Raw genomic sequence first — 22,172 nt, 5'->3', positions numbered from 1 at the left:
TCCCTCTACTTTTACCACCCCCCTTAAATTTACCTCAGTGTCTTAAGATTAAAAAATGCTTAACTCAACCTACTAAACCAGCACTAGTCGTCTTTGCTATTTCTACTACTATCACTCTGACCTTTTTCAGCCTTATGTTTCATATTTCTTCCTGCCACAGGATCTTTGTACATGCATCATTCCTTCTTCTTCACCTAGATATTTCAACTCATTGTTCGAATTTTAGTTTGACTATGACAGTCTTCCCTGACCAGATCAAAGTCCCCTACTTTACATTCTCATAGCACTACATACATCTTCACAGCTACATTTCACTCTTCTGATTATTTGATTAGTGACTATCACTCCCATAGAACTGCCCCATGAAAATGAGGATTGTGTTTTACTCACAATTGTAGCTCCAACTTACTCATCATACCTAATATATAGCAGACACTCATATCTAATGTAATTATACTAAGCAATTAGGTTCATAATTGAATGGATTTTAAAAATAAATGAATTTAGAAGTAAAGATGCACTAAAGGGAACAGTAAAGAGATTATCTCTCAGATAGAAAGACTTTAATTATTAGAGGTGCACAGTGATCTAGTATAAGTAATCACGGTGTTACTAAAAAAATAAAAATATGGAAAGAGTAGATTTAGGTAGTAAAAACCAGTATGGGTTATGTTGAGTTTGAAACGTCTGCGAAACATTCAAATCCAAGTAGTCAATAAGTTGTTAGAGTATGTGTCCTTGACTGACTGTAAAGTCTGAATTAAAAAACAGATTTGGGTGTATACTAATAGGTGTAGACAGCAAGGAAGAGAAAGAAAACCTCAAAATAATGAGACTGAACAAGTAAAATGAGATAAAAATGAAACCTTGTCAGAATTTCAGAAACAACAGCATTTAAGAAAAAGGCCACAAATGAGATAGTAAAGGAAGCAAAGAAGAAAATTAGAAGACAGTGGTATCATAGAAGCCAAAAGAGTTGAGTTTTTAAAGAGGAACTGTCAGCAATGTCAAGTGCCAAAGACAGGTCAAGTGCGATAAAAATTGGAAGTGATCAATAAAGCTGGCAATCAATAAGTAGTGAGGATGGAAACAGGACTACAGTGGATTAAGGAGTGAATAAGAGGTTGGGAACTGGAGAGACAGTGAAGGTAGACTATTTTTCCAAGAAGTCTGAATGCAAAGGAAATGAAAGACTGGAGAGACATACATTAGAAGGAGTTGGGGACAAGGAAGTATTTTGTTTGCTTATTTGTTCTTAAAATAAAGGACTCTGGTGTATTTATATATTAAAAGAAAGAAGCCAGTGGTTAAAAACATAAGAGGGAAAACATCTGATGGAATATGGTCTGAGTAATGAGTCATAAGGAATCCTATCTTAACAAGCAAAAACAGAGGAAGAAAGAACCTTGGCTATGAGAAGTGTTGTTCTTTCTCAAGGAAGAAAGTATGGATGTGTGCAGATGAATAGGTGTTACAAGAGGAGGCAGCCTATCATGCAAGAGCTTGTATGGCCTATTAAAAAAATCAGACTTTTATTTACCCTGTGGGCAATCGAGAGCTACTTTAAAATTTCCAAGGAATGGAGTAATGAGACAACATTTGCATTTTAGGAGGGCTAGGTAGCGACTGTGAAATAGCAGAAGCACGACTGGAAACACCTAAAAATGTGCTAAATATCCAGCAAAAGCAGGAATATTCTATATCCTCACTTGTGCTTCTTCTTAGTGATGTGCTGCTATTCAAAGATGTGCTAGCGAACAGTGAGGTAACTTGGTCCCTCAGAGAGCTTAATTTTATTGATTTGTTTTTCTTATGGTCCATCTTCAACATAATAATTTTGGTCTACTTTCCTCTCTTGCTTTTCATTAAGAGGAACGATATATTCAAAATTTACTTTAGCATTTTCTGAAACTTCTTCAAACTTCCCTCCAAAATTGCTAACAGTAGTAAAAAATAAAATGCTGTATAATACAAAGGAAGAAATCTTATATAAACTCTAAAGGAAACAGTTTTTCACATAAAATACCAATTTCAAATCTGATTCCTAGGTCAAATTATTGCCAGGATTTAAACAACAGAATTTGAAGAAAAAAGATACCTATTACTTTTTCTTTACTAATGCAACAAAAGATAATCATAAAAGCATTTTAACGTACAGGCTGAGCATCCCTAATCCAAAAATTCAAATTCTAGAATGCTCCAAAATCCAAAACTTTTTGAGCACCAACATGACACTCAAAGGAAGTGCTCATTGAAACATTTGGATTTTGAATTTTCAGATTACAGATGCTCAATCAGTAGGTATAATGCAAACATTCCAAAATCCAAAAAATCTGAAATATTTCTGGTCCATAGCATTTCAGATAAGGATACTCAACCTGTATTAACAACTGTAAAAAACAAACTATAAACTTTTTGAATAAAACATTGACATATATAGAAAACGTACTGTGCAAAGTGCTGATAATCCATCTCAAGGTGATTGTGTTATTCGTATAAAAGAAAAACCATTCGATTTCAGAATGATTAAATGAGGCACTACTGGAGAAACCCTCTTAGTCAAAAGTAGAATCAAAATATTTAAAATAAACTTACTAGACGATGACAAAGAATTCTGCAAAACTATCTTCACTTAAAACTTACTTATAACAAGTCACTTAATGATTTTTTATATAATCAAACTAAGCACAAGTAGACTGTTGATTCTAATTAAGTTTCCTCATTCAGTGTTAAGCTGTGCATTTAAATACATACACAAAGAGGTTTCCATCAAGGCAAACTATTTACAGGGGCTGGCCAGTTAGCTCAGTCAGTTAGAGCACGGTAGTGTAACACCAAGGACAATGGTTCAGATTGTGAAAGCAAACTATTTACTTTTGACTAACATTGTGCAGCAAAGAATCAAATGCCAAAAGTCACCTCCTATTTTTTTTTTTTTTTGTCGTTTTTTTTTTTCGTGACCGGCACTCAGCCAGTGAGCGCACTGGTCATTTCTATATAGGATCCGAACCCGCGGCGGGAGCGACGCCGCGCTCCCAGCGCAGCACTCTACCGAGTGCGCCACGGGCTCGGCCCAAGTCACCTCCTATTTTATCCTACCCCTTCTCCCTCCCAATCCTCCCCATTATCCCCACCTTTAAACAGAAGCACACAACAAACTAGTGGACCTATAAATAAGTGTATGCCATGTATTCTTTCACATAAGTGTTTACTCAATCACTCCCTTTGCCCAACCCTCCCCAGCTACTGAAAACAAGCCTATTCCTTGAAGGCTTCCTAAAGGAAGGGAGAAAGGGCTTCTTTCCTCAGATACGTTTATGCCTCTGTTTTATGCCATCTACTAGGGTACTTCAAAAAGTTCATGGAAAAATGGATGACAATATGAATCTTCCCATCAACTTTGTGAAGACTCCTCGTTTAGGTCTTTTGTCTCCCTCACTAGTCTTGGGTTTCTTCATTACTTTCACTGTTAACACAAGGACAACCTGTTCTATAATCAGTTATAATTTGTCAATACCCAAACTAAGTAAAATATATGGATAAGTCACTGTGCACCTTCGAACTCTGTGGACATTTCCTGGTCTAAAACTGATTTTAAAGGCTTCTAAGTCCTTTATGGCAATTCACACGTGGTTATCCAGAAGAGGAAATTTTTTTCTGTAAATTCAGCATGTCAAAAGGCAAACTACTCTCAAAAAAAAAAAAAAACACCACACATCACAAAGGTTTACATTAAATTCCTTTGACTGAAGATAATGGCTACTTGAATAGCTACTTGAATAGGTAATTTCACGCTTCCTCAAAGGTTTTACCCCAGCTAAAAACTATGTGAAATCATGCAACACACATGAACTTGCTGCAATAAAATGCATTCACTGCACCTCAAAATATTTCTTAGCCTTGTCCTAAAATCAAATCCTTTCCTAACAAAGCAAAAAAGCTTGCAAAGCAAAGGAGTTATGCAATATTACTCCCATAGTGCCAGAATTTAAATATAGTCTTTAAATTCCTAAAACTAAAGTTTTTCCTATGGAAAACAATCCAGGTGTTTTTCTTTTGGACTCAACCTTACACAACAATGAAAGATTCATTTTTTTCCTTTTAGCACTGGAATTGCTAAAAGTATTCTCATCATAGCTACTGAAATTGAAATACAAGATAATGACTTCCAAAGGGGGATTTACTTTATATTTTACTAAAGATAGAAAGCAACCTGTTTCCTATTTAGACCTTCACTCCCAGTATCCCTTGAAAAGTAATAACAAAAACGTGTTCAGTTTAACTCTCTTCCCTAAAGTATTGAAAAGCAAATGGACCAAAGAGCCCATGGATTTTTCAAGGATCACCAAGTCAAACAAATAATTTATCACAGTCAGTGCTACAAAATTAGAGTTCAAGAGCTGGGTGACACCTTATCAGCCTTCTCAGGGTTTGTTAGGAAACCGCAAACGTAAAGGCAAAAGTCACAAATACTGAAGATTCCTCAGCAAAAGAGCTAAACGAAAGAGCGCAATAAGAGCAAAGGTCAGGTTGGCCGTACGTGGAAGGCAAACTGAAACGTCGTACAGAAGAAAAGGAAGACCCACTAGTACGAGTACTAACCTACAACTCTCCATTCTCAGGCTGACGCAGAGCCCTCCAGCCCGCACGCGCTTGGGGCTCCGCCAAAAGAACCGGGTAAGTCATACCCAGACGCTTGAGGGCTTCTGCGCCTCCCAGCGCCCCACACCTGATTACAAGCCGAGTTGTAAACTAGGTGAAAAGGAGAGCAGCAAGGCCCTCCGCGAGAACCGAGAGCCGGCTCCACCCGAGCGGACGAGGGGTGGCTCTCCCAGCGAGCCGGGTCCAGCGGCCGCCGCGCCCTCGCCTCCCCCGCGCTGACAGCGGGCGCGGGCGACGGAAGCGGCTTGCGCCACCTCCAGACCACCCGCCCTCCGCGGACCCGAGCGCACGCTCTCGGGTCCCCGCCCGCCCCGAGGACGCCGTCGGTCGCGGGGCCAAGGACGAGGGCAGGGGCGGCCGGCGGCGCGGGCGGGCCTGCCAGGCCGGACACCCGGAGGCGCCCCCGCGGGACCGCAAGATGGCGGCGGGCCGGGCTCCCCCGCGCCTCGCCTGGACCGGCGCGCGCACCGAGGCGCGGGCGGGCGAGGGCGGGAGCGGGCCGGAGCGAGGGCAGGCCGCCGAGGGAAGCAGGCGAGGAAGCAGCCGGAAAATGCAAAGTACCGGCCGTGGGGGAGGGGGTCCTGCGACCCGAGCGGGCGACGCGCCCTCGGCACCCCCCGCCCGCCCTCTGGCCCTCCGTCGCCCCACCCGCCTCAGGGGGTGTCCTCGTCCTGCCTACCTTTGAATTTGAGGTCTGTGGGCGGGTCAAGGACCAGTATCTGCTCATGCTTCGCCATGGCCCCGGAGGCGGACGCCATCGGAGAGACAGCGCAGAGCGGGGGCGCGCCCGCGGCTTGCTGGCTGGGGAGGGGGATGGCGGTGGCGCCGGCTCGGCCGAGCTCTAGGACGGGGCCAGGCTCACGGATCCCGAGCCTCGACACCTGCCGCTGTGTCGCCGGTTCGGTGGGCCGCCCGCTGGGTCAGCAGCCCCGAGTCTCACAACTGACTCAACCCCACACCAGCCGCCGCGGCCACGCGCACTGCGATCCTCGGCGCCCCACGTGACGGCCTCTGCGTGCCTACGTGCGCGCCCCGGCGGCCGGGAGCCCTCGCGCTCGTCCCGCCCGCGAGGCCGTCCGGCGCGGCGCGGAGCTGCTGCGCCTGCGCGCTCTCGGCCGCGCCGCGGCTCCGGGCGGCACCGAACTGTCAAGGGAACGGGCGTGGACAGGGGTGGAGCGAGGCTCCGTGGGACCGCCGCGGCGCGCACCGCGCGCGAGGGACGCGATCCCTTGTCGCGCCGAGCTCCGGGTACGAAGCCAGAGAATCTGCTGTGGCAGCGCATCACCATCTTCCACGTGGGAATACTTGGCGGAAGAAAGGGGAGGTCGGAAGCGCCCGCTGACTACCGCTCCCGGCACGCGGGTGCGCTGTGGCCCGGCGCGGGGCTCCCCGACGCCGCAGGCGCGGCTGCCTGTGCGCGGGAAGCGGGCGAGGTCCGCCGGAGGCCGGGGGTGGGGCCCGCCAACGCTCGTTTGGCGTCCGAGAGTGTCTCGTTTGCGCTGAAAAAGAAAAAAACTTTTGAAGGCTGGGCCTCGGCCCCTGGCTTGAAATATGAAATCTCCCCTGTGGAGAACAGGCAGGGAAAACCCTGGGGAGCCGAATTCTCTGTCGTATTCCAGTCCCGCCTCTCCTGCTTCCTGAGTGCTCTCCGGCCATGCAGAGTCAGATGAGGAAACACACCTGGCTTAAGAGGCAGACGTGTCGCGTCGGAGGGGAAATCTGACAGGGCACACGTAGTCAAGTTGGAAATAAAAGTCAGCATCTCCAGCGTTGAAGTCAGTTGCTGCAGTCTGTTCCTCAGTTTTGGTTCGTGACAGACTGAAACTGAAACAGTTGTCACGTTGACACGTTAGAACCGAATTCCATGTGCATCGCTTACAGTACCCTGTGCCCAACTGAACCAAATGAGAGCAATCCCAGCAGCAAAGTTGCTCACAAGTCCTCAACCGATTGCCAGGGTAGGCAGGGACAGGCACATCAAATAAAACAAATGAATGTGCTGTAAGTATACCTTTGTTGTATTTTATAGTACTGCTTGAATTTAAATCCCTAGGAAGCACCACGAAACAGAGGACATGTTAATGCTACTGTCGTGAAGGAGCCGCCCAGTTTGTGTAAAAAATAAATGAGACAAATGGAACAGTAGTCTAGACATAGACACAAACCCCAGGTTTTCCTGCGCAATCCAGTTATCAGAGCCCATCCAGGAATAGCTCTCCAGAATAGCTAACCTAGCACTCACTGAAGATTGTGCCACACAGGAGGAATGTATCTTCGGCCATGAAGATCCTGGGAGGATGGGAGTGCTTAAATAGTGTGAAAAGCATATTCTGAATTTACCTTTCCTTTGCTTGCTTTTTATTTACAAAACTTATTTCGAAATGTCAATTATCATTAAAGGAGAATACAAATTTTGTATGTTTATTAAAAGGGGAACTCAGGTTTTTTAAAAAACAAGGTCAAAGTTGAGGTCCACAGGATGGTGTACCATATATGTTTGGTTGTGAATTGACAACCCTAAAAAGGCTCATGAATTCCAAATTTTTGCCTGCCTAAGAACTCTTCTCCATGAGCAAGCTAGCCTTTAGTGAAATGGCCCCTCCACAGCTGGATGGACACCTCTCTTACCAGAAAGCATTTGGTAACCCCAACGTGCAAACAGCCAGTTAGCAAGATAGAATGTGGAGGAAGTTCCCAGTCACTCCCCCACAGAACAATGAATGGGTTGCCCATTCACCATGGGTTTATCAGGAAGCCTAAATTGGATGTATTCCTGTTTCCCAGTCTATATCATTAAGGAACCTCTGCCCAATTGTCATCCACCACTGGAACCAACTGTTTTTCTCTTCTCAATATTGCTTCAAAAATCATATAGGTATAGTCCTAAATCTATAAGAATTTAAATATCTGGTATTCTAAGAATACATGAAACATCTTGGGATTAATCTCCCTCTTACCATTTTAGGGTATTGCATTAATGGCTCAGAGTCCTCCTGAATCATCTACCCCTCATTAAATAGTGCACTAGTCAAGTGGTTTGTGCTTCAGTATTTATTAGTACCTTTCTTCTAGCAGTACAAAGAACATTACAAATATCACACACTTCTCAGAACAACTTTATAACTCGACAAGTGTTACTTTTGTTGTTAAATATGGAAATAACTCAGGTGGGAGCATCTCATGTCAGCAATAGAGCTAAACTGGAAGGGCGGGTTGCCCAATTTTCCATTCTGTGCATTTTTGCTCTTCCCAAAGCCACAATAAAATGACAACCTACCGTGATCAAGGCAAGAATTTAAAATGTAATCGACTTATCTATTGTTTAACATTTAAGCTAGGAATGGTGAAACATGAACCTAATGTTCATTCTGTTTGCTCTTTTTAAATTGATTAATACATCACAGAAAGGTCTCAAGGTATTAGAAAAAATATATGCTTGTGTATTTCTCTAGCTATCAAATTTTCATGATTGTAAGAGGTATGAACGCATTCAGTATTATTTCAACCTATTTGAATCACTAATAGTATTCACCTGTGGACAGATTATTTCTTATGAATTTGGGAAAGATTTTTTTTAAACTTTCCGGTACAGATGATATCAAAGTATACCCATCTTCTTCTCTATGTTAAACATGTTAAACTTTACTATAGAGGTACTCTATAATTATGAATTTATGAGCAGTTCTCTCATATGAGTAATTCAATCAGTAAACGTTTAAAGGGGCATGCTTTCCATAAATATTCAGGCAGTAAAGTATATTCAGTAAAAGTACAGGCTTTGGATTTGGACTGCAGGGTTCCAGTCTTGTTTTCCACTGTGTGATCTTAGCAACTTATATCACCGCTTTGTGCCTGTTTTACATCTGTAAAATGGGGATAATAATAATGCTTTCACTTCTGGTTTGTTACAAATATTAAATGAGTTACTACACATGACGTGCTTAGAATAGTGCCTGGTTCCAGCGTTGTCACCTTATTAATGTTAAATGTTAAATTATTGCTGTGTGCCTGGCACTGTGGCAGGTGCTGGTGATTAATTAGTAGTGAGTTGATAGATATGGTCCCTGACCTTGTAGGCTTACATTGAAGCAGGAGAGATAAACATGACATAACTAACTGCACGATTATTTTATTCAAATTGTGGTAAATATTAGGAACAAGAAGTGGAGGGTACTATGACAGTGGCCAGTGGGACCTGAGTTGAGGATTGGAGATGATTTCCTTTAGGAAGTGAGAAGAGATGTGTTCTGAAGGATGGCTGCGTATTCCAGGCAAAGGGAACAGCACATGTGAAGAGTGGATTGGACATGAGCATGGATTGTTCCAAATCATTGAAGAAAGGCCAATGTGTGCTACATGAATAAAGCAGGTAGTGAGTGGCAGGAGATGAAGCTGAAAAGCCAGGTTACACAGGTTGTCTTAAGCCCTAGTAAAGATCTGTGTCTTTATCATAAGGAAATAATAAACCACCAAAGAGTTTAAACAATGGAGTCACGTGAACTATCTTTATTTATTTATTTATTTTTAAATTTTATTTAATTTCATTTTTTTTATGAATAAGCCAATTACTCTAATTTTATTATTGCACATTGTATACATGTATGGAAGCATCACACCACTATAACTCATAAATATGTCCAATTTTTGTGTCAGTTAAAAATCAATGAATACATTGTTTATCTTTCTCCTCATTTTCTCATTTATTTGTTTATTTTTATTTTATTTTATTTTATTTTGTCAATATACAATGTGGTTGATTATTGTGTGACCAATTACTGAAACCTCCCTCCCTCCTCCCTCTCCCCCCTCCTTCCCAACAATGTCTTTTCTGTTTGCTTGTTGTATCAATTTCAAGGAATTGTAATTGTTGTGTCTTCTTCCCTCCCCTCCCCCCAGGTTATTTGTGTATATATTTATTTATTTTTAGCTCCCACAAATAAGTGAGAACATGTGATATTTCTCTTTCTGTGCCTGACTTGTTTCACTTAATATAATTCTCTCTAGGTCCATCCATGTCATGCAAATGGCAGTATTTCATTCTTTTTTATAGCAGAGTAGTATTCCATTGTGTAGATATACCACAGTTTCCATATCCACTCATCTGATGATGGACATTTGGGCTGGTTCCAACTCTTAGCTATTGTAAAGAGTGCAGTGATGAACATTGGGGAACAGGTATACCTTCAACTTGATGATTTGCATTCATCTGGGTATATTCCCAGCAGTGGGATAGATGGGTCATGTGGTAGATCTGTCTGCAATTGTTTGAGGAATCTCCATACCATTTTCCATAGAAGCTGCACCATTTTGCAGTCCCACCAACAATGTATGAGAGTTCCTTTTTCTCCGCAACCTCACCAGCATTTATCATTCACAGTCTTTTGGATATGAGCCATCCTAACTGGGGTTAGATGGTATCTCAGTGTGGTTTTGATTTGCATTTCCCGAATGCTGACTGATGTTGAGCATTTTTTCACGTGTCTGTTGACCATTCGTGTATCTTCCTTCGAGAAATGCCTGTTTAGCTCTTTTGCCCATTTTTTAGTTGGGTTACTTGTTTTTTTGTTGTAAAGTTGTTTGAGTTCCTTGTATATTCTGGATATTAATCCTTTGTCAGATGTATATTTTGCAAATATTTTCTCCCCCTCTGTTGGTTGTCTTTTAACTCTGTTAATTGTTTCTTTTGCTCTGCAGAAGCTTTTTAGTTTGATATAATCCCATTTGTTTATTTTTCCTTTGGTTGCCCATGCTTTTGGGGTCGTATTCATGAAGTCTGTGTCCAGTCCTACTTCCTGAAGTGTTTCTCCTATATTTTCTTTAAGAAGTTTTATTGTTTCAGGGTATATATTTAATTCTTTAATCCATTTGAGTTGATTTTAGTATACGGTGAGAGGTACAGGTCTAGTTTCATTCTCCTGCATATGGATATCCAGTTATCCTGGCACCATTTGCTAAAGAGGCAGTCTCTTCCCCAGTGTATAGGCTTGGTGCCTTTGTCAAAGATCAGATGGCTGTAAGTGTGTGGATTGATTTCTGGATTCTCTATTCTATTCTATTGATCAGTGTGTCTGTTTTTATGCCAGTACCATGTTGTTTTGGTTATTATAGCTTTGTAGTATAGTTTAAAGTCAGGTAGTGTTATGCCTCCAGCTTTATTCATGTGAGCTATCTTTAGACAGTCTCTTGGAGACTGAATTAGAAGGAGTAGGAGGGAATATGGGGAGAGCTGTTGACAATACTGCTGTAATTCAGAGGACAGAGGATGGTAGCTTGGCTATGGTTGATGCAGTGGAGATGGAGAAAAACAGGATGGATGTGAGAAATATTTAGGTGGTAGAATCAATAACCAAGCAGTTATTGATTAACTACCACAGTGGTAAAAGAAAGTGAGATAGCAAGAGATGGATCCCCTTCTCCTGGCTCATGCCAGTGGGATGGACAATCATTACATTCATGGAGAGAACACCAAGAAAGGACTGGATTCTGATGCTGGGGTGCAGGGAAGGGACGATTAGGAGGCTGGTTTGATGTAAGGTGCCTTTGAGACATCCATGGGGAAACGTTGAGTAAGTGATAGGATGTTCTGCTTGGAGCTCCGAGGAAGGTGCTCTGGGCTGAAAACTAAATCTCAGCGTCCTGAGGGTTTATGGTGATTGAAGTCATGGGCATGGATGAGTGTGTCTTAGTCCTTGTTTGTGTTGCTTTAATCTAATACTAGAGACTGGGTAATTTACAAAGAAAAGAGATTTATTTTGCTCACGACTCTGGGACAGCTATACCCGGTACGGGCTTCAGGCTGCTTCCACTCACGGTGGAAAGGGTAAAGGCATCCGGGCATGTGCAAGGAGATCACATGTGAGAGAGAAAGCAAGAGAGAGCGAGGGGAGGTACCAGGCTCCTTTTAACAACTCATCCATTCCCCCAAGGAGGGCATTAATCTATTCATGAGGAATACACCCCCATGACCCAAACACCTCCCACTAGGCCCCACCTCCCAACACTGCCACATTGTGAAAGTAGTTTTAACATGAGTTTGGGTGGGGCCAAACACATCCAAACTATAGCAATGAGACCACCTAACACAGATAGAGAAACAAAGAGAGCCCTGTATTAATTCTTGGGAAACTGCAACTTTTAAATATCTCATGAAGTAGAATAAGTTGGCATGGTGGGAGAAGAGTGGCCAGGGAGAGAAGAGGGAGGAAATCCAGGAGGAGGTGGTGAATGCCATGGGTGGCTCAGTTATTCCCAATCCAACTTCCTTCAGGGATGCATTCCTGTTGTAATGCCGAACCAAACATCTTTGCAGCTAGGATTCTGCTCATGAAATAGGTTCCAACCAATGAGATAAACTCATGTGATATTTGGAATCACATGAACTGAAGACAGAGACCATCCCTTCCAGCTGTTTTTCTACTGGGGCAAGAGCACAGAGATTTGAGGTTTTCTCAGCAGCATTCCAGTGCCCATCACCAGCTTCCTGGATACCAAGAGGCTGTGAGCTGCTGCAGGGTCAGCAGGAGCAGCGACACTGGCAGTAGTGGTCCCAGCTTCCTGACCACTGGACCCAAGATAAGGGGTGTGTCGCAAAGTCACCAGCACCACAGCAGCCTCAGAGGTGGGCGCTGCCCAGGTGAGGCAGTTGGATCTTGTCCTGAGAGTCATTCCTAGGGAGCCTAGTCCAGAGCCTGCTCCTCCACTCCTCCCAACAATTCCCAACAGTGAGCACTACTTCCCTTCACTATGTCGCTTCCTGCTTATTGTATCAGAGCAGTACAGAGAGTGACGTGTCAGGGAAGCCACGAGTAGATCAAGAAGGAGGCCAACGGGGTAGAAATTCACTGACTTGTCCTGTAAGGCCAGGACTAGGAAACATCCACCTGACAGAGTGACGGGTGCTGAGGGAAAAAGGTGAAACCGTCACTGCACACAAAGAGATCTTCCTAAAAGAGGTAAATGTGATAGAGTGATGACTAGCTGAAATACATGCAAGGCCAGGAAGGATCACAGAGATGCAACACTTGTGTAAATGTGGATATGTTGGTGGTGCTTATTGTCACATATTTGTCAGACTTATGTGAGAAACACAGATTCCAAGAGAAGGCAGAAGGAAGTGTCACCACATAAAATCAAGGCTGAAAAAAGAAGAGTTAGCAAACAGCTTATCCTGGGGACTTTTCTTTGTATGACCATTTAAAGCAGTTAAAACTATAAGATTAATCATCTTTATTTGTGAAAAGTAAGTTGAAGAATATAGGTTTTTCTCTATTAATCTTTTACACTGTAAAAGTGATCGTGCTTACTATAACAAATGGCATGATCCAAAAACATATGAATAAAAATTTCTCCTACCTCTCCGAATTTCTGCTCCACTTATGCTAACCAAAATTAACTGGAGGTCATAAAGCGTAGCTAGTTATCATTATTGCTGTTTAGAAGAATTCTAGCACATCACTCTGCGATTGCTTTATTCTTCTAACAGTCTATTATAGATGCCTTACAGGGTCAATCAGCGTAGATCTAGTTTGGTCTGTTAATAGCTGAATCCACAGCATGGATTACATTTGTTCCCTTTAAATTGACGTAGGCTTTTATCACAACAAATAGCACTGCAGTAAACATCCATGTCACAAATCCTTATCATAGGATGCTTTTATTTCCACGGGGAGGTTCCCAGTTGTGGGACTGCTGGATCAAAGACATTTCTTATTTCAAAACATACTGCACACTGTTTATCCAAAGGGTTGTAGCAGCTCACACTTCTATCAGGAGTGTACGAGGGTGTCCATCTCCCCCGTCCTCACCAAATGCTAGATCTCACTCTCCCACACCAGCCGACAAAGGGGCATGTACAAGTATCCTTGGATTGTTTGGGCCAATAGCTCTGCCCTCTAAAATTGCATGAGTTTACTACATTTCCATTGAATCCATCCTAGTTCATTGAATACATCGTCTCCTCTTATTCATTTCATTTTTCTTCTACAGATTGCAAAGATTAGAGCACCTATAAGCAACCAGAGATTCTCTGTAGCTAATAATGTGCTTTCTCCCACAAATACAGTAGTTCTTAAAGGAAACTAACCAAGAAGAAACGAAAAAATAACTATGAATGTTAAATCCTCCTTTGACACCTTGCCTGGCTGCTGAATACACAGGCTTCTTTGCATAGCCGTAACAGTACCTAGAGTAGCTGTGGGGCCAAGAGCATGCGTTCAGCCATCAGACAGGTTGGAATCCAGGCTCCATCACTTTTTGCTCTGTGTTGTTGTGCAATTAAATTCTATGGCCTTGACTATACAATGGCAACAATACAACCTATATCTATTATTGCTTATGAGTACCAAATGATGTAATGTGTAAAAAGTGCTTAGTATAGTGCTTGGCAAATAGTAAACTTTTAATAAATGATTGGTATATGATTTCTTCTTTGAAGTATTATTTATTAGACATTTAAATTCATGACCAAATGTTTACCAAAAATAATCTGATATTCTTTGATATCTTTTTTGAAATATAATTTGTTAGACATTTAAATCCACAACCAAATGTTGTCTCCTTAATAAGATACTTCTTAAACAGAAGATAATTTTCTAGAGTTTTCTGAAAATAATGAGGATTGGTTTTTTACACTCATTCATTCCAAGTGTGTTTGATGACCTATTTGGGACCAAGTTCTATGCTCCAGAGTGGGGGAAACACGAAGACTAATACCTCATTTCAGGCCTGAAGAAGTTGATGGTCTAAATGGACTTGATTAAGCATAATCCAATATGTAAAGTGCTGCAAGAGAAAGAAATGAGAAGAACTGTGGACAAATAGGAATGAACAGGAATGGTTAACTCTAGAGAGTTAAGAGAGACTTCACAGATACCTGACCATTTCAAGGTCATGAAATTATTTATGTCCGAGTACATGCACACAAACACACAGCCACACTCATCTTCCTGGGATTTTTCACTAGAGCATTTAATTTCTTTTCCTGGTGGTGTTGGTGGTGGTGTTCAGAGTAAAGTCATTTGATGTTCATTGCAGCATTATTCACAATATCCAAAAGGTGGAAGCAACCCAAGTGCCCATCAACCAATGAACAGATAAACAAAATGGGGTATATACATACAAAGGAATGTTGTTCAGCCTTAAAAAGGAAGGAAATTCTGACGTATGCAATAATATGGATGAACCTTGAGAACATTATGGTCAGTGAAATAAGCCAATCAAAAGGACAAATGTGATTCTGCTTATATGAAGTACCTAGAATAGTCAAATTCATAGAGACAGAAGGTAGAATGGTGGTTGCCAGGGCTGAGGGAGGGAGGAAGTTAGAGTTTCATGGGTACAGAGCTTCAGTCTGGGAAGATAAATTCTGGAGATTGGTTGCACAGCAATGTTAATGTACTTAACACGATGAGCTATACACTTAAAAATGGTTAAGGTACTAAATTTTATGTGTATTTTGCCACAATTAAAAATTTAAAAATTTTAATGATTAAAATGGTAAATTTTGTGTTATGTATATTTTACTAAAATAAAAGAATAAAAACGTTTGTTTTGTTTAGCACACAAATGTGGAATCATTTAATTCTGTACCAATTGCTGTCTCCTTCCATCCTCAGCTCTTCTTATCTCACTCACCTTGGTGGTTTTAAGGAATAGCCCAGTGCTTGCTCAGATCTCGTTTCAACTCTGTCGTTAAAATGGGGAAAATAAAACTCTTACCCTACACGGTTGCTGTGAAAATTAAACGACATAATACTTCTAAGCTTCTGAGCACAATACCTGGCACTTGTAAGTGCTCAATAAATGTTACGGATATGTACTTCATAAGTACTCGTTCATAGGCAGAATTGAATGTTGATTTTTGTTTCCCTTGAAGAGGTTATGTTACTTGGAATAACTAGGGTCATGCATTTATCTGGAGGAAATGGCACTTAAAAAAGTGGATTGTTACCACTGGGAACTCAATGGCACAGTCTGACAAATAGCTATTTCTGGAGGAATTTTCTTTAGACACTTAAATTTGTTGCTAATGCTGTCGCATAAGTCTGGACAATAATTTCATCAGCATATTAAGTAAGTTCCTATTCACTGCATTAGAAAACAGAAATACGAATCCATCTGGGAGTCATTTTATATTGTACAGAGGAACAAGTACCCCCAGCCCTAATCTAATGCTTTAAGCATCGGGGCCAAATGATGATAATGCGACGCTGTAGCCGGAAGATCCCAACCTTGTGAGGTCTAACCACTGCCAGTCGGGAACCTAAAAAGTCAGCCTGACCATGGAAATGATGAGTTCAGTCACCACAACTGGAATACTGACAGGGAGAGGTGAGGGGACATGGAGTGAGAAGCCGAGTTGATAGCACGACGTGATGGAAAAGTATTCAGCACTGCTAATGTCCTTAGTGCTTTACTTAGAACAATGTACTTAATTCAGGGTTCTTAGTACTTTACTTGCCACAATAGCCTTAGCCATTGTCAGTCTGTGATATGTTTAAAAGAAGTGGAAGCCAAGAATGTAGATTTAATTTTATGTTAATGTAATTACATGGCCATGTCATGGAAACTTGCTGAAGAATTCACTGAGCTGCTTCCTCAGACTGAGGACCTTCTTTGACATTAAAAGCTCTGAGAGTGTACTTCCTTACAGATGTGATCAGAATTCAGGAGCCCTTGACAAACTCACACATTGCCTGCTCTCTTCAGATTCTGTTTATCTCCTCTCTGCTCCCTTTAAACAACTGGTTTGCCCCTGCCAGTGCATGCTGGTGCAGACGGAGAAGTCTGATAAGCATCAGGACACCGACTCCAGAACTATGGCCTTGGTCCCCCGCGGGCCAGGTGTCACCTGCCGTGGGTTCTCCAGTATGCCCTCCACATCTTACTGTGTGGTCATGGGGAGGAGTCAGCACTGGTGTGTGTCTGTGCCAGCCGACCAGACTCACCCCCCAGGCCCGCACCTGCCCAGTGTCCCCACAAAGGGTAATGGAGCACACGGCAACAGCAACTATAATTACTCCTTTTTTTTTTTTTTTGTCGTTTTTTCGTGACCGGCACTCAGCCAGTGAGTGCACCGGTCAGTCCCATATAGGATCCGAACCCGCGGCGGGAGAGTCGCCGCGCTGCCAGCGCAGCACTCTACCAAGTGCGCCACGGGCTCGGCCCCTAATTACTCCTATTTTTAATCTGGCTGGAGATCAATAGAATCGTGGATTTTGAAGAATTGTAAAGCTAAATAATGAAATCACAATTAAGATGTGAGTCATAGATCTAAATGTGCACGAATCGTTCATTAAGTTTCTACAGTTACATAAAAAGTGCAATCTAGATAATGTGTGGCTTATCACGCATCACTCATCAGCATGGTTCAATTTCAAAGGAAATACATTAAGCTGAAATTAGATTATATTCACTAAGAAGACTTAGTAACCATGCAGTTTTGGAAATGAGTATATAAATACTGGAAATGTTTGGTAGGTAGGAGACAATGTCCGGCTCCTGGTTGTACCTTCTCTTTCATGAAATCATTGAGACAGAAACTGAGTGTCACTATAAATTACATAAACTTGAGTCATAATAATTCAGTCTGTAAAGGTTAATGTTCTAATTGTCTTTATTACAAATGGTCAGTGATTAACGTGAGACCTGTTAGTTAATGTAAACTCCCTAAAAGCAGGGACCCTGTGCTGTTCACTGCTATGTTTAGCATCTAGAACAGCGCCAGGGATACAGAAAGTATTCAACCTTTATTTATTGTTTTCCAGTTTTTATTTTGAAACAATTTGACTCCAGAAAAGTGCAAAAAGAATTCAGAAATTTTCCTTAGATCGTTATTCCAGCTTCCCCTAAAGTTAATCTCACATAACCGTAGAAAAATTATCAAAAACAAAATAGCATTGATTCAATATTACTAGCTAATCAACAGACCTTATGAGAATTTCCCCGGTTTTCTTTCTAATGTCATTTGATTTGTCCAGTACACAATTCAGGGCCCCAACTTGCATTTAACTGTCATGTCTCCTAGTTTCTCCCAAACCGTGATAGCTCCTTAGTCTTTTTTGTCTTTCACGACCTTGATACTTTTGAAGGGTATTCATCAGTTATTTTGTATGGTGTTCTGCATTTGGAGTCTGTCTGCTGTTTTCTTCTGATGAGATTCAGGTTATGCATGTTAGGATACTGCGGAGGTGATGTGGGGCCCTCTTTGGTGTGTCCCGTGAGATGGTCCCTGGTGCCAGTTCACTACTGGTGATGATGACTTTAACCATGTGGCTAAGGTGGCGTCTGCCAGGCTTCCCCACTGTAAAGTTACCATTTTCCCTTTGCAATAATTATCTTGAGGCAAGACAACGGAAACACCCTGTTTCTAATCAGACTTCCCCTCGCTAATTTTAGCATCTATCAGTGATTGTTGCATGGAACGATCATTACTGAGGTGTTTGCCTAACGGTGATTTTCGATTTTCATCATTCCTTCTACATTTATTGATTGGAATCTACTGTAAGGAACAGCTTCCCTTCTCCCCCATTTATTTATTTACTCACTTATTTAAGTATGGGCTCATGGGTATTTATTTTATTATAACCCGCTGCTATCACTGTTTATGTTGTGCCTCAACTTCTCCCACATTTGGCCACTGGGAGACCTTCAGGTTGGCTCCTGTATTCTTTCTACATGCTTCCTTCCTTTTTAAGCGCTTCCTTAGTAATCAAATGGAGACATGATAGGAGGGACCACCACCCTGTATCCTTTCCAGCTGATCTCTGTGAAGCTTTGATTTACTATTTTGGCCCAGAGGGTGGGGACAGTTCTGGAGGCTCCTACCTGGTCTCCCCCACTATGACAGTTCTTACCCCACAGGCCAAGGACCCAAAGAGGGTGTTACTTCAGCTGCCAGTTACATACTCAAGGCCCAGGAAAATGACCCCTAGGTGGATGTGTGGCTACCAGGGGCCAATCATAAGCATATAAAACATATGACTTTACCCTGGACTCTGAGGTGGGGGAAGGGGAGGGACACACACAAGATGACATTTCAGATCTACAGATGTCATGCCAACTAAGTCCCTGTGTCCAACAATCCTTGAAAAGTCTGGGCATTCCTTTTTCCCCAGTGCATACCTAAGTAAATGGCCAGGTCCCTTTGGGTCAGTCTTGGGGGAATCACCACGGTATTCATTTGCCACAGTTTCGTGGTATCCTTCCTCCTGGGGACTTGCCCATCCCTTCAGTCAATGAGTTCTGAATGTGAAAATTGGCTGAGGTCCTAGAACTGAGCCATAGAACATGACTTTTTACTGGGGCAGCCACCCTCAGCCCACTGCTCCTCCATTCCTGCACTTTCTCTCTCACCCGTCCAGGGTGAAATTCCAGCTGATCTCTCACTCACATCCTCAGAAATGCCCTCTGCTCAAGCGCTGCCTTGCAATCTCTTATTTTCCTTAAGCTTTTGCTTCCCTTCCAAATCATTTGTTAATCAGTATTTACAGACCATCTCTCACAGGTCATACGGTGTTCTCTTTGTTCAGAACACCACTGGGGTAGGAGCAAAAGAAAAAGAAATACAATATACTCTACAACAGTGTTTTTGATAAAATAGTTTATAGATTATGATAGTCAGCGTTCCCTACTACCTGATTCAGTGATGAGTGAACATATTTAAAATATTTATGTGAATAACATTCTCATAATTGGGCAGAACACAAATTTCTTAGACCATTAAAGAAGACATCATACTAGAAGTGCTAATTTCGTATGCAAGAACCCATTACCCTTAAGTATCCCCTAACACCAGCCCCTCATTGCTATTTTGTATTTATGCACCTTTTGCAAAAATATTCACTCATTGGTGTGTTAGTTTCCTGATGGCTGCTGTAACAAATTATCACACACTGGGTGGCTTAGAACAACAGATATTTGTATTCTCACTGCCAGAAGTCCAAAATCAAGGGGTCTGCACTCCCTCATGAGGCTCTAGGGAGAATCTGATCTTTGCCTCTGGTGGCTGGTGCCTCCGCTGGCGTGTGGCCACGGCACTGCAGTCTCTGCCCTGTCTTCTCATTGCCTGCTCCTCTGTGTGTGTTGGGTCTCCTCCTACCTCTCTCGGATACAGACACTGGTGAAGGCATTCAGGGTTCACCTGGAAAATCCAGGATTACCTCATCTCAAGATCCTTAACTTCATCATATCTTTCTAAATAAGGTAAGATTTATAGGTTCCTGGAATTAGGATAGATATTTTGGGGGCCACCACTCAGCCCACTACAGTTGGTACTGATAATCCTCATATCAGTTTAATAATTTATTTAAAATTATCTTTGCTGAAGAACCCAAGTCACAGAAATGTAATAATATAAAGACGTGCCTGTGTGATATAACCACCACTAGCTGAAAATACAAAAAACGTTTCATCCACAGATTGTTTTTTATAAAGTGGAAATTATTTCTGTTTCTAATTCTCTTTTTAAAAAGACTAAGGCATTCTGAAAAACAATATTGTACCTAAATTATACATAAATTTGCCAGTAACTACTATACAACTGTAGGTATTTTTTTTAAATAGGGTTGAAAATTATCAAAAGTTGAAGTACAAATGTTGCCAAAGGCAGATTCAGACACAAGTGCTCAATTTTTCCTCACTCATTAGTAAACTTTGTTTTGTCTTTATCAAGGGACAGCAAGCCCCATTATGGGATTAAATATCTTGTATTTCAGATGGACTTTTTGGCCCCCTGTTGTAGTATCTAATTTGCAATGGTATTGGTAAGCATAATCTATTTATAGCTATTTGATTTCTAGAAATTCCATTAGCAAGTCTATTTTAGATTTCTGGTGTAGCCCGATGACCTACTTAGAAGAGAAGCAACAGGTGTGTTGCTAGGGTGACACTCAAATGCTGAGATGTGCGGAGGGGCAGCTCTTGTCCAGCAAAGGCCCTTGAAGCCAGGATGGCACAACTCTGCCCTGTACCTCAGCCCCCTGTACCAGTGGCAGTCCCAGGAAACAGCCTCCTCCACTTTCCTCCCCTTCCCCATGGCACCTCACACCCACCCACCTCATCTCTACACCCAGCAACCAGATTCTGACTTTTACAGCCACTCATCACCCCTACAGTTCTGGCAACTTCTGCAGCCCCTTCCTGGCTTCTTGGGTCTCATCCTCACTACTTCGTTTTCAGCTTTGTTGGCTTCCTCTGCTGCTGAGATGAGAGAGAACTCTACTGTCAGCCCGACCTTCAGGAACTCCCCACTACCCTGCTGGTCAATCAGCACAAGGCCCTGTTCCTCCTGCAGAGGGGAGATCTGAACATGGTTCATTTGAATTGTTAAAGAGGAATCTAATCTCCATCCGAGTGGATATCTAGGGTTACCAAGTTATCAAGCACGTCAATAAGGTATAGAACAGTCCTAAAAATTATATTAATTTATTAATTTTAATTCAAAACGTTCAATTTCATATGCACCTCCAAATAGTTTTCCTAGCAGACAGCCTGTGAGCCCTGAACGTTCACTGCGTTTGAAACAGTTTAGCTAACGGGCTGTGAAGAGGGCTTAAACGTCCTGACATGCACCTGTCTTTCCACCTTCAACCTGAATATCAATAATAAACGTGTAACATCTGAACCACACATAATAAATGTCGGTCTCTTTTTTAAGCACCTAAAGAAAGAATAAGCACCATAGATGGGCCAGAAGGCGATCAACGATGACAGCTGGTATCCAACGTCTACAACTACCAATGTCACTTTAGCATTTTTATATGTGACTTATACATATGTGAAAATAGCAACCCCAATGAAGCAGGATTATAGTTTGTACTTAAAAATGCTTTTACGAAAAATCCACAGATGACAAAACAAATAGGGATTACTTGAAAGCAAGCATCTCTATCATATGAGTAATTGCAAGCTCCCAGGGAGAGATCAAACTAATTAGAGAAATGAACATAAGGGAGGAGATCATCCAAGTCCATTAATGTTGAATTCTTATACCAAGATACTGCTCAAATTCCAGTTATTTAGCTGCCTCTAATGGCATGACAATACACTACAGTCTAGCCATTGTTCCTAGCAGGATTTAAAGGAAGCCTCCTTTGAAAGCCTTGCCTCGCCTGCCGTTTCTAAACTAAGAATCCTTAGCTAACTGGCGACTTCCTCCTGTATCTTCCTAAGGTCAGGGAAAGATATTGATCGACGAGTCATTGGACTCACGTTTAGATTGCCTTTCAAAAAAAGAGCGGTTCGGGAATTGGCACATGACCCAGCCAACCAGAGACTTTCCTGGGACTTTAGTTGGGGTTACTAGGAAACAGCCTCACTCTTTATCAGTTGATCAAGAGCCCCAGAAGCAACTGATGATAAAATCAAGATGAGCAACAGAGCTGAGAGGTTAAAAACGTGTGTCCTAGTGGTGGTGTTTGAATCCCTGCATCCACCCAAAGCAGTAATCCCTTTAGAATTTCTAGTTTGAGATACAATGTGATGCATTTTGCTGGGTGGCTTGCAGGTTTGAA

At 42.1% G+C, this 22,172-nt stretch overlaps 1 protein-coding gene across 1 annotated transcript in view; it reads right to left on the bottom strand.

Annotated features, from left to right (window-relative positions):
- VAPA (VAMP associated protein A) overlaps positions 1 to 5,664 on the bottom strand; it is a 48,083-nt gene extending 42,419 nt beyond the window's left edge. The window contains exon 1 of the mRNA XM_063076556.1: positions 5,342 to 5,664. Coding sequence (XP_062932626.1) covers positions 5,342 to 5,420 — 79 coding nt within the window. The 5' untranslated portion in view covers positions 5,421 to 5,664. The remainder of the gene's footprint in view (positions 1 to 5,341) is intronic.
- Positions 5,665 to 22,172: the final 16,508 nt, after the last annotated feature.

This window comes from Cynocephalus volans, chromosome 13 (genome assembly GCF_027409185.1).
Source record: "Cynocephalus volans isolate mCynVol1 chromosome 13, mCynVol1.pri, whole genome shotgun sequence".
In the NCBI taxonomy this organism is placed as follows: Eukaryota; Metazoa; Chordata; class Mammalia; order Dermoptera; family Cynocephalidae; genus Cynocephalus; species Cynocephalus volans.
The sequence above is the reverse complement of the archived record's forward strand: the minus strand, read 5'-3'. Positions and strand labels throughout refer to the sequence as shown.